General features: G+C 41.7%; 1 protein-coding gene across 1 annotated transcript; it reads right to left on the bottom strand.

Annotated features, from left to right (window-relative positions):
* Positions 1 to 2067: 2067 nt before the first annotated feature.
* LOC126236559 (uncharacterized) lies at positions 2068 to 6101 on the bottom strand. The gene is made up of 3 exons (XM_049945971.1): positions 5970 to 6101; positions 3115 to 3339; positions 2068 to 2485 (listed from the first exon to the last, which is right to left on the bottom strand). Exons 1-3 carry the CDS (start codon positions 5995 to 5997, stop codon positions 2424 to 2426), a joined length of 315 nt encoding a protein of 104 aa, XP_049801928.1. The 5' UTR covers positions 5998 to 6101; the 3' UTR covers positions 2068 to 2423.
* Between the last annotated feature and the right edge of the window lie 7784 nt (positions 6102 to 13885).

Here is a 13885-nt window from a genome sequence, read left to right as displayed (position 1 = left end):
AGGAGGGCATTCCTGGGCAATAGAAGTCTACCAGTATGATACAGTAGCATTACTTGGAGAAAAAATTTTAAAGAATGTATAACTGGATAACAGCAGTTTATGGAAGTGAATCATGGAAGTTGAGGTAACCGAAAAAGAATCGTTTGAGAACTGATGCTGTAGAAGCATAAAGAAAATTAGGTGGGCTGGTAAGATAACGATTGAGGATGTTCTCTGCAGAATCGGCAAGGAAAGGAATGTATGGAGAACGCTGACATGATGGACGATACGAGATCTGCTATTACATCAGGAAATAAATTCCGCACATCTAAATGCAGAGGATAAAAACTTTAGGGGAAGACAGAAATTGTAAAATACACAACATTTAATTGAGATCTTTGTGTGCAAATAGTACTCCACAATCAAGATTTTGGCATGGGCTATAGAAGTTATGCATCAAACCGGTTCTATAACCGATGACCCCAAAATATATGTGTTTCGTTAACCGCTGTACTATACATGAAAAGGGGTAGTTCGTACTGTTATCGTGTCTGAGGTTTCCTATTACAAGGCCGGCCGGTGTGGTCGAGCGTTTCTAGGCGCTTCAGTCTGGAACCGCCCGGTCGCAGGTTCGAATCCTGCCTCGGGCATGGATGTGTGTGATGTCCTTAGGTTAGTTACACATTACAATTCGATGTCTTTTACCGGCAGTTTGAGTGATGGAAGCGGAAAAATCGACTAAATAATATCCGTGATATGTATTTCTTCAGCCGATGTAGGCAATAGAATAAAGAATTCTGAAGATTTACTTTTCAGCAAGCCCTCGTAGCTGAAATTTATTCTACATCTAGGGAACGGTTATCTTTCTGAAATGTTGCGCACTAGTCGCGATGAATTTCGTAAATTCATTTTTTTTTTTTCATTTACATCGCCATATTCAAAAAAGTCTTATCATTCTGTCTACTTTGCATGCGTTTCTTGTCTGCTTGATATACCGACTATATCAAAACCGCCAATAGTCTGCGTTATATTTTTTTTATTTTTTTATCTCCAATAACATTACTGCCGACGTGGTTCAGAACTACCTGACCATGTGTTTAACCAGTCAGTATATCCTTATATTCATGGGCTGTTAGATGTGTATTTCTATATTCTAAGCCTGTAATTAAGGTCTACTTAATTTTTGTCAGCTTGCACTTATGTGTCACTGAAAGTACTTACAACTTCTTCATATAAAGTTACAGTTGTCATAAAATGCCTTGCATCAGACAGCTAACTGAAGATTGTGATGCAGCTGTGATTCCTTCCGTATTTGTACAATGGCATTTAACTATATAAGAGCTGAAGAGTTCACAGACATCCGTTATAAATACAACTGCATTTAAGTTTTCGTTAATTTCATAAACTGTCATTCAAGTGTAGTACTTAAACATATGCGAAATATAAAGATAGAAATGCAAACTGGACCACGTTCCCTCCCAAGGATGGGGGATGTGGACAACAGCAGGGGCGGGTCCTGGTGAAGATACAACTACTCTTTGTTAGATTTTTACTAATTCATAGAGCGCAGACATTCTTCTGTATACGCTCCATTTTCTGGCACAGTCCGGTGTTCCCTCGAAATATTCCGGCATCGTAGCTGCAGGTGTATACGTGTGTGGTTTTGGAGGCGACTTCAGATGGCAGGATGTGGCCGCGTTGCTACCACGGGTGGCAACCAGGGGTTCTGTAACGCTGGAGATGGCGTCGTTCCAGTGGCACGGCGATGGCGTTGCCCAGAGTGCAGGTCTGGCCATCGGTGAGGAGCAGGAGCAGTCGGATGGCCGGCCAGAGAAGACACCATTTATTCTTGGTTTCAACTATTTCATGTGTTATTCAGGAAAGGCAAGGACAAGGCACTGTGGCAGTCATAAGTCTCTGCAGTGTCCATCGGTGTCATCGTTCCACTCAAGGTGTGAAGGCAGGAACAGGGTATTTGGATGGTTCATGGTTAGCATGAATCGATGTAATGTATTGTGTATAATTAATGCCCAGTTATACTTTGCCACTATTTATGTAAAGCTACAGATTAGGAAATATATTCTACAATTGACGACATGAAAGAACAGTTTTATTGTGTCAGAATAAAACTATTACAAGGCCAACAGAAAGATAAAAAACCGGCAAAACCATGTTTTAAACAATAATCTTCCAACTCAGTTTCTAGCCTGATTGTAAAGCTGATTTGTTGCATATCGTGAAGCAATCAGAAACTATCATAAAAGAAGATAAGTTGATTCCACCGGTTTTTGTTACTGGTGAAAGAGGTACGTTCTACACTCTTGGAATTTACTGCTTTCCGTGAAAATTGTTGATGTCTTCAGTCAACAGCACAGCCATCTCGTCTTCACTCAATCCCAAACGAGTCAGCTCCTCCAGGATGAGCCGACACACTTGCAATACTCCTAGTTCTTGGGACAGTCTGACAGGACCGGTTTACACAGACTCTTTGGTTTCACCACGTAAACTATAATAAATAAAAGGAATATATTTTAATAGAGTTAGAAACTATGAATAGAAATATATACTATTTTACATTTACTACTGATAACACAATGATAAGTCATTAACTATTTACATGGAAAGAATTTCATTTTTCGCTCTCTTATGGTGCCATAAGTCCTCTAGGTACCAAACAGGCAACACAGATACTGTCAAAATAAACCCCACAGCACGAATATCTGTTGCCTATTAAAATATCTCTTCGCTAAATGTTGAAACCAAAGCCCATGGAGAACTTCATGTCGCTTTATACAACATAATTCAGATAATAGAACTCAGATTCCACATCGTAGAAAGATAAAAAATGCAACACATTTAAGAGTCCAACAAATATCTGGAAAAAAAGGATTAAATATATACTGGAAATTACTCTGAATAGTTTTGGTGAAGAATTTCAATGAGCTGCAATTTCGTAAAGTGCCGTATCTTGCATTGTTCACGCTGTTAAAGTGTACCGTAAGGATAAACACTTTACCTTGATGGTGTGATTAACTCATATTTTCACATTCACTTTGGAACTCTTCACAACAGATTATACTTAATAGTCTGTGATTATCTTGTGCACAGAAAATCGTGTTATTTAAAGTAACGTACCCTTCGGTAGCAGGTGGTAGCAAGAATACAGCTTCAGTGAATTAGCATACAAGTAGAACTTGTTGTCTGCCTGGACACATATGGTATCCTCGTCTTCTTCCGCGTACGACGACGCCACCAATGTTCTCACAGCCGGGATGGTGGCTGACGGCTGTTCCTCAACCTGGCTGGCGGCAGTGGTCGACTCTTCTGGTTGTCCTTGGACCACCGCAACTGCGACCAGTGCTGTAGAAAACAATGAACATTATTACAGATCGCAACATTGTCTACCGGTTCTTGGTGCAACTTTACCATCTAGCACTCTGCTACTATTGTCTAGTAATGTGACTGCCATGTGCTAGCTTGACAATACGGAGATAAGGTGCAACTCAAATGACTAGTGCCACAACTCTGCCACTTGCTAATGTGTCTCCTCTGGATGGTAATGGTACTCTGTTGTCTGGTAGACTCTAAGTTGTATATGAAATCTAATGTAACTGTTATTAGGAAAGTTGTAGCAATAGATTACGGCATATTTGTGACATTTGTGTAGAATTTTAAAAGATGTTTTGTACCACAACACGAGATTGTTTTCGCTACCTAACCCTGATATAACTCAACATGTTGCTCTTAACGGAACAAAATGGATACTGGGAAAGATAATGTCAAGGGTACGACGAGGAAGTGTCACATGCCCACTACTAATCAGAGTATATAGGTATAAAAGAAGCAGTACTGCATACTTTGAGAGGTAGTTTAGATCAAACCATTAGAAATGTCTAGTACAAATGGGCTCAAAACGCTTTCCGTAAGAGCTATGAGCAGTCTGGGAAACTGTAAACCGTATTCATAGTTTTGGGTAAGTGCAGCACATACATTACTTCTAACTGAACCAGTGTGTATTGTGAACAGCTTGTGAAAACCATTTACATTGTAGTCTTTTCTCTGCATTTGCCAGAATAATGGGAGCCTCTTGTTACAAAGATTAATAACAAACACCATATTGGGCATGACCTTTAGCGACGACTCACAAATGCAGGTCATATGTAATACCCGATGTCTCATGTATTTTTCAGCTGCTTTCTTTCATGAGTTTATAACCATTTCTCGTAACTACATCTACTTATGAATTTTGTCATTAATTAAATTTCATCGAAATATAACGTATGCTGGATGAATAAATAAGAAATAATTACATAGATCGTTGTAGTAAATACGATGGCAGAGTCAAAGAAATTATGTTGAACTAACACGAAGAATATATTTCACGCTTCGACCATTGAAGATTTCACGGAAAAATAGCATCGTTGTCGTGAACGCACGCAGTCTTAGAAAAGAGGGCAGAGATGAGTTGCGAAGCGTCTGTGATGTGATAGAGACATGTGTGTCGGCCCGCAAATGCCAAATGGAGATTGTTATCGAAATGGTGTTATAATATGTAAGTGGGAAGGCAAAATATAATTAAGTCCGGACGTGTATGGACACAGAACATGAACGCAAGAAGATGTTGGAATTAATGAAGACTGCTGTGCGCATAAATTTTATTCAGGCTGCTGACTAATCAAGTGGAGCCTACCGCCAATAATAAATTTCGTAATAAGCAGAAGCAACGCATCGCAAAGTAAGATCTAGCCACTATTTTTATAGCTCCGTAACAGGCATGCCAGCGTAATAGTAACTTTTTGGGACATTCTTCAAAGCTTACTTTACAGACCCAGGTCGATCAAATTATCTGACAATCAGATCAAACTGGAAGTGATTGAAATTTAATTCATATTTCATTGACAAAAGTATGCTGGCTAACTGACAGTCAAAGAAAGTTTACGATTTTATGTTGTGTTCTGTGAATGACTTTATTGCATATGTGTACGCAGCATTAGCATTAGCAAATAAGTGTTGCCATAAATGACGGTTTCTATGGCATCATTTACAAAGTAACCGGTAAAGAATTCTACTCTGTTTTGGCCACGATTTAACATATTTTCAAACAGACAGCATTATTATAAATTACGTAATACAGCATAGCTTCTATGGAGCGTTGCTAGCCGTTGCAGAATTATAATTAACATTATTGCATGCTAGATTTACGTCTTCAGTGTTCATGTTACACATGTTTTCGCATCTAAGCTAGCGCGATTTCACTTCATTTATTTGCCCCATTACCTTTCTGGCCCGGTATTTTCGTGATTAGCTATTTATCAAATTTAGCTTTTGCCCCTTTTTGGAGCTGACGACCTTTCTACTCAGCAATCTAAATCCGTGCAGGCGACATTGGTATACCAAGTTACGGCTAACTACAGCAAAACTTTATTTATTCCCATTCTTTTACATTTATATCATTGTTGCACACAGCAAACACACGTGTGTTAACGATCAGTTACTAACTCACTACGATCTATCAGCAAACATTGATATTCGGATTAGATTCCTTGTTTCCATGTACTATGTACTATGGAATTATAGGTGCAAGTGTCACAAAAAGCATTTTTCTAGTCCAGTGACAATACGAGGAGTACATGCTGCTACACAACAACAAAATAGCGTGATCTCATTTGCTGTTCACTCTTTACTTTTTTGCGTTCTGTGGATGATTCGAGATAGCAAACAGCTTATGTAGACTTGAAGTATTTCAAAGTAGTCAAGACGAACAAGTGCTCATGCCTATAAGTTGTGCATTTCATAGTCCATGTGCAAAGGAATTTTTTTCTTGTTTCCTTCCATATAACCATATCTCAAAATTGTGGCACTGACCAACTCTTCACCGAGTATATAAATAGATTTTCACTCGGATAACTATCTCAGAAATCATGTAAAAAGAAGGTAACCAAAAAAATGTTTATGTTGAACGAAAATTTATATATCCTGCCAATACTTACCAGCAACAAAGAACAGAGCAGCCTTCATTGTACTCGATAAGAAATACTACTGCTCCCGGTTTTACATTTTCATTTATATATGTTTAAACACCCGATGACGTCATCGAATGTTATCGTACTGTTCCCTTCTGACTTTCCGTTCCAGGAACTGTGGTTGCAGCAACAAACAGCAGATCGACTTTCCTTGTTTTTGGCAAGCTGCATTATCGCTCACTTTGTCATTTTTATAACCAACGCTGTTTCAACAACCATCGTCAAAAAGATGGGTTATCATACTGCACCGGTCACTTCCTTCTCAATCGATGTAGCCGCGCGATCTGAGACGTCGTGTCACGGTCCGTGCGGCTTCCCCCGTCGGAGGTTCGAGTCCTCCCTCGGGTATGGGTGTGTGTGTTGTCCATAGCGTAAATTAGTTTAAGCACTGTGTAGGCTTAGAGACCGATGACCTCAGTAGTTTGGTCCCATAAGACGTTACCTCAAATTTCCTAATTTCATTCGATATCACTGAAAGAAGACAGGTATCAGTCACTTCTTTCTCATTCGGTGTCATTGTAGTAAAACCAAGAAAACAGAAAGACCTGTTCCCACGTATGTTAACTGCCACAGGTCATCAACACAGCTGAGTTGATATGTCACACACGTCTTGTGGTCAGTCCCTGTTAAATGTGGTTTGAGAAGAGAAAGCTATAGTAAAAAAGTGAGTTCCTAAAAACAGCTCATAACGCTTTTTTTAAATTAATACAACACAGTTTACGCACAGGCTCAAAAGAAAGATTCTTTTTCTATCATCGAAGCCTCTGATAATGCAGTAAGGCTCAAATCCTGAAAAAATCAAATGTATAGATGCCACCGATCGTTCATGCTATGCACTTTGCGATCTAAACAGCTTTCCATTTTGAAGGTGAGAGCCCTATACCTAGAGGATAGTACACCTACGACCTAAGTACGGTGTGATTATAAATATATGCACTGAAGCGCCAAAGAAACTGACGTAGGCATGCGCATTAAAACACAGAGATATCTTCGCAGCAGAACGCGGCGCTGCGGTCAGCAACGCCTGTATAAGACAAGTGTCTGTTGCAGTTGTTAGATCGGTTACTACTATTAAAATGGCAGATTATCAAGATTTAAGTGAGTTTGAAAGCGGTGTTTATAGCCGGCGCATCTCCGAGGTAGCGATGAAGTGAGGTTTTTCCCGTATGACCATTTCACGAGCGTACCGTGAATATCACGAATCTGTTAAAACATCAAATCACCGACATCGCGGCGGCTGGGGAACTGGAACAACAACGACTCAAGAGAATATTTCAGCGTGACAGAAGTGCAACACTTCCGCAAATTGCTACAGATTTCAGTGTTGGGCCATGAACAAGTGTCAGTGTGAGAACGATTCAACGAAACTTCATCGAAATGGGCTTTCGGAGCCGAAGACCAATTCGCGTACCCTTATGACTAAATGGCACAAAGCTTTACGCTTCGCCTGGGACGTCACCACCGACATTGGAAGGCTTATGAGTGGAAATATGTTGCCTGGTCGGACGTGTCTCGTTTCACATTGTATGCAGTGGATGGACGTGTACGGGTAGGGAGAAAATCTCATGAATCCATGGAACCAGCATGACAGCAGGGGGCGTTCAAATTGGTGGGGGCTCTGTCATGGTGTGGGACGTGGGCAGTTGGAGTGATGTGGGACGCGTGATACGTCTAGAAACGACTCTGACGGGTGCCACGTACGTAAGCATCCTGTCTGACCGCCTGCATCCATTCATGTCCATTGCGCATTCCGATGGACTTCGGCAATTCTAGCAGGACAATGCTACACCCCACACGTCCAGAATTGCTACAGAGTGGCTCCAGCAAAACTCCTCTGAGTTTAAGCACATCCGCTGACCACCAAACTCCCCAGATATGGATATCTTTGAGAATATCTGTGATGGCCGGCCTGAGTGGCAGTGCGGTTCTAGGCGCTACGGTCTGGGGCCGAGCGACCGCTACGGTCGTAGGTTCGAATCCTGCCTCGGGCATGGATGTGTGTTATGTCCTTAGGTTAGTTAGGTTTAATTAGTTCTAAGTTCTAGGCGACTGATGACCTCAGTCGTTATGTCGCGTAGTCCTCAGAGCAATTTGAACCGATATCTGTGATGCCTTACAACATGCTAATCAGGAAAGATGTCGACCCCTGGTACTCCTACTGATTTATGGACAGCCCTGAAGGTTTCACGGTTTCAGCTCCATGCAGCAGTACTTCAGACATGCCATGTCGAATGTCGATTTGAGGCACTTCCGCGTGCTCGGTGGGGGGGGGGGGGGGGGGGGGCTCTCCACGATATTAGGCAGGTGTCCCAGTGTCTTTGGCTCTACAGAGTTTTATAAATGCATACACTGCTGGCCATTAAAATTGCTACACCAAGAAGAAACGCAGATGATAAACGGGTATTCATTGGAGAAATATGTTATACTACAACTGACATGTGATTACATTTTCACGCAATTTGGGTGCATAGATCCTGAGAAATCAGTGCCCAGAACAACTACCTCTGGCCGTAATAACGGCCTTGATACGCCTGGGCATTGAGTCACACATGGCGTGTACAGGTAGAGCTTCCCATGCAGCTTCAACACGATACCACAGTTCATCAAGAGTACTGACTGGTGTATTGTGACGAGCCAGTTGCTCGGCCACCATTGAACAGACGTTTTCATTTGGTGAGAGATCTGGAGAAAGCGCTGGCCAGGGCAGCAGTCGAACATTTTCTGTACACAGAAAGGCCCGTACAGGACCTGCTACATGCGGTTGAGCATTATCCTGCTGAAATGTAGGGTTTCGCAGGGATCGAATGAAGGGTCGTAACACATATGAAATGTAACGTCCACTGTTCAAAGTGCCGTCAATGCGAACAAGAGGTGACCGAGACGTGTAACCAATGGCACCCCATACCATCACGCCGGGTGATACGCCAGTATGGCGATGACGAATGCACGCTTCCAGGTTGCGTTCACCGCGATGTCGCCAGACATGGATGCGACCATCATGATGCTGTAAACAGAACCTGGATTCATCCGAAAAAATGACGTTTTGTCATTCGTGCACCCAGGTTCGTCTTTGAGTACACCATCCCAGGCGCTCCTGTCTGTAATGAAGCGTCAAGGGTAACCGCAGCCATGATCTCCGAGCTGATAGTCCATGCTGCTGCAAACGTCGTCGAACTGTTCGTGCAGATGATCGTTGTATTACAAACGTCCCCGTCAAACTCAGGGATGGAGACGTGGCTGCAAGATTCGTTACAGCCATGGGGATAAGCTGCCTGTCATCTCGACTACTAGTGATACGAGGCCGTTGGGATCCAGCACGGCGTTCCGTATTACCCTCCTGGACCCACTGATTCCATATTCTGCTAACAGTCATTGGATCTCGACCAACGCGAGCAGCAATGTCGCGATACGATAAACCGCAATCGCGATAGGCTGCAATCCGACCTTTATCAAAGTGGGAAACGTGATGGTACGCATTTCTCCTCCTTACACGAGGCAACCCAACAACGTTTCACCAGGCAGCGCCTGTCAACTGCTGTTTATGTATGAGAAATCGGTTGGAAACTTTCCTCATGTCAGCACGTTGTAGGTGTCGCCACCGGCGTCAACCTTGTGTGAATGCTCTGGAAAGCTAATCATTTGCATATCACAGCATCCTCTTCCTGTCGGTTAAATTTCGGGACTGTTGCACTTCATCTTCGTGGTGTAGTAATTTTAATGGCCAGTAGTGTGTTCTCCCCACTCAGCGCATGCACTGACCATTTAATGTCCTCCGCATAAGGCACCTACCCATCACAGAACACGGAATTCAGTGCTCCAGAGAGAGAGACACACTGAGTGCGAGAATTGGTACAGCGTTATCAGTTACTGTCTGCTAACCCAACTTGGAATATTCAAGCTGACAGCCGTAAATGACATCGAGAAGCTATACTTCAGATGTCTTGTTGTCCATGTCAACAGCATTTCATACCAGGGAGAGCTTGAGTTGACCTGTGACATCAGGGAACCTATATGGGATCAGAACTAAAACCACAACTGAACTTATCACTGTAACTCATGCAAGGGCCAGTGACGTATATGAGCTATATTTATCAAGTGTAACATTTACGAGCGCTATTCGGAAAGTCCTGCCCCCATGAACCATGGACCTTGCCGTTGGTGGGGAGGCTTGCGTGCCTCAGCGATACAGATAGCCGTACCGTAGGTGCAACCACAACGGAGGGGTATCGGTTGAGAGGCCAGACAAACCTGTGGTTCCTGAAGAGCGGCAGCAGCCTTTTCAGTAGTTGCAAGGGCAACAGACTGGATGATTGACTGATATGGCCTTGTAACAATAACCAAAACGGCCTTGCTGTGCTGGTACTGCGAACGGCTGAAAGCAAGGGGAAACTACGGCCGTAATTTTTCCCGAGGGCATGCAGCTTTACTTTATGATTAAATGATGATGGCGTCCTCTTGGGTAAAATATTCCGGAGGTAAAATAGTCCCCCATTCGGATCTCCGGGCGGGAACTACTCAATAGGATGTCGTTATCAGGAGAAAGATGACTGGCGTTCAACGGATCGGAGCGTGGAATGTCAGATCCCTTAATCGGGTAGGTAGGTTAGAAAATTTAAAAAGGGAAATGGATGGGTTAAAGTTAGATATAGTGGGAATTAGTGAAGTTCGGTGGCAGGAGGAACAAGACTTCTGGTCAGGTGACTACAGGGTTATAAACACAAAATCAAAAGGGGTAATGTAGGTGTAGGTTTAATAATGAATAGGAAAATAGGAATGCGGGTAAGCAACTACAAATAGCATAGTGAAAGCATTATTGTTGCCAAGATAGATACGAAGCCCACACCTACTACAGTAGTACAAGTTTATATGCCAACTAGCTCTGCAGATGACGAAGAAATTGAAGAAATGTATGATGAAATAAAATAAATTATTCAGATAGTGAAGGGTGACGAAAATTTAATAGTCATGGGTGACTGGAATTCGGTAGTAGGAAAAGGGAGAGAAGGAAACTTATTAGGTGAATATGGATTGGTGCTAAGAAATGAAAGAGGAAGCCGCATGGTAGAATTTTACACAGAGCACAACTTAATCATAGCTAACACTTGGTTTAAGAATCATGAAAGAAGGTTGTACACATGGAAGAACCCTGGATATACTAAAAGGTAGCAGATAGATTATATAATGGTAAGACAGACATTTAGGAACCAGGTTTTAAATTGTAAGACATTTCCAGGGGCAGATGTGGACACTGACCACAATCTATTGGTTATGACCTGTAGATTAAAATTGAAGAAACTGCAAAAAGGTGGGAACTTACGGAGATGGGACCTGGATAAACTGAAAGAACCAGAGGTTGCACAGAGATTCAGGGAGAGCAGAAGGGAACAATTGACAGGAATGGGGGAAAGAAATACAGTAGAAGAAGAATGGGTAGCTTTGAGGGTTGAAGTAGTGAAGGCAGCAGAGGATCAAGTAGGTAAAAAGACGAGGGCTAGTAGAAATCCTTGGGTAACAGAAGAAATAATGAATTTAATTGATGAAAGGAGTAAATATAAAAATGCAGTAAATGAAGCAGGCAAAAAGGAATACAAACATCTCAAAAATGAGATCGACAGGAAGTGCAAAATGGCTAAGCAGGGATGGCTAGAGGACAAATGTAAGGATGTAGAGGCTTATCTCACTAGGAGTAAGATAGATACTGCCTACAGGAAAATTAGAGAGACCTTTGGAGATAAGAGAACCACTTGTATGAGCATCAAGAGCTCAGATGGAAACCCAGTTCTAAGCAAAGAAGGGAAAGCAGAAAGGTGGAAGGAGTATATAGAGGGTCTATACAAGGGCGATGTACTTGAGGAAAATATTATGGAAATGGAAGAGGATATAGATGAAGATGAAATGGGAGATACGATACTGCGTGAAAAGTTTGACAGAGCACTGAAAGACCTGAGTCGAAACAAGGCCCCGAGACTAGACAAGATTCCATTAGAACTACTGATGGCCTTGGGAGAGCCAGTTCTGACAAAACTCTACCATCTGGTGAGCAAGATGTATGAGACAGGTGAAATACCCTCAGACTTCAAGAAGAATATAATAATCCCAATCCCAAAGAAAGTAGGTGTTGACAGATGTGAAAATTACCGAACTACCAGTTTAATAACTCACAGCTGCAAAATACTAACGCGAATTCTTTACAGACGAATGGAAAAACTGATAGAAGCAGACCCCGGGGAAGATCAGTTTGGATTCCGTAGAAATGTTAGAACACGTGAGGCAATACTGACCTTAGAACTTATTTTAGAAGAAAGATTAAGGAAAGGCAAACCTACGTTTCTAGCATCTGTAGACTTAAAGAAAGCTTTTGAAAATGTTGACTGGAATACTCTCTTTCAAACTCTGAAGGTGGCAGGGGTAAAATACAGGGAGCGAAGGGTTATTTACAATTTGTACAGAAAGCAGATGGCAGTTATAAGAGTCGAGGGGTATGAAAGGGAAGCAGTGGTTGGGAAGGGAGTGAGACAGGGTTGTAGCCTCTCCCCGATGTTATTCAATCTGTATTTTGAGCAAGCAGTAAAGGAAACAAAAGAAAAATTTGGAGTAGGAATTAAAATCCATGGAGAAGAAATAAAAACTTTAAGGTTCACCAATGACATTGTAATTCTGTCAGAGACAGCAAAGAACTTGGAAGAGCAGTTGAATGGAATTGACAGTGTCTTGAAAGGAGGATATAAGATGAACATCAACAAAAGCAAAACGAGGATAATGTAATGTAGTCAAATTAACTCGGGTGATGCTGAGAGAATTAGATTAGGAAATGAGACACTTAAAGTAGAAAAGGAGTTTTGCTATTTGGGGAGCAAAATAACTGATGATGGCCGAAGTAGAGAGGATATAAAATGTAGACTGGCAATGGCAAGGAAAGCGTTTCCGAAGAAGAAAAATTTGTTAACATCGAATATAGATTTAAATGTCAGGAAGTCGTTTCTGAAAGTATTTGTATGGAGTGTAGCCATGTACGGAAGTGAAACGTGGATGATAAATAGTTTACACAAGAAGACAATAGAAGTTTTCAAAACGTGGTACTACAGAAGAATGCTGAAGATTAGATGGGTAATTCACATAACTAATGAGGAGGTACTGAATAAAATTGGGGAGAAGAGGAGTTTGTGGCACAACTTGACGAGAAGAAGGGATCGGTTGGTAGGAAATGTTCTGAAACATCGAGGGATCACCAATTTAGTACTGGAGGGCAGCATGGAGGGTAAAAATCATAGAGGGAGACCAAGAGATGAATACATTAAGCAGATTCTGAAGGATGTAGGCTGCAGTAGGTACTGGGAGATGAAGAAGCTTGCACAGGATAGAGTAGCATGGAGAGCTGCATCAAACCAGTCTCAGGACTGAAGACCACAACAACATAGTTGTAAATTGCAGCAAGTTTTAAACAGTTCTTAATTTATTGCCATACCTGGCATGTAAGGCCTCCTGCCTAGATCCCATTGGCTTGCTTTTAAAACATTATTTGCTGTATCTGTATTTGATGATGATTTGCTACATTGAAACTCATTGAAATCACTATTACTTACACAGGTGTTAATTCCTTCATTAGTAACGTGTGGTATTTTAGTTTATTGTTGAGTCTGGAATTACTGGTTTAAAATAAGTTGTTTGTAACTGTAAAAGGCAACCAATAGTAACCGATTACGGCCCCATCCACAATCGTAACCGAATCCTGCCTTCCCTTGACTACCAGGTTTCAATACTTAGTACAAGACTTGTAATTTCATAAAATGTTAATTTTGAACCTGTACTCTCATATAGAGTAGAATACTTTGATGTCTGTTCAAATATTTTGGCTGTGTGAATGGTAATTAATTTCCTATGTG

This window comes from Schistocerca nitens, chromosome 2, assembly GCF_023898315.1.
Source record: "Schistocerca nitens isolate TAMUIC-IGC-003100 chromosome 2, iqSchNite1.1, whole genome shotgun sequence".
Lineage (NCBI taxonomy): Eukaryota > Metazoa > Arthropoda > Insecta > Orthoptera > Acrididae > Schistocerca > Schistocerca nitens.
This window is presented reverse-complemented; position numbering and strand designations above follow the sequence as displayed.

Coding starts and splice junctions, on each gene's coding strand:
- LOC126236559 (XM_049945971.1), bottom strand. CDS start 5,997: ATGAAGGCTGCTCTGTTCTTTGTTGCTG. Junction 3,340..5,969: donor TGCTCTGTTCTTTGTTGCTG/GTAAGTATTGGC, acceptor TGTTTTCTACAG/CACTGGTCGCAGTTGCGGTG. Junction 2,486..3,114: donor CTACCACCTGCTACCGAAGG/GTACGTTACTTT, acceptor TATTTATTATAG/TTTACGTGGTGAAACCAAAG.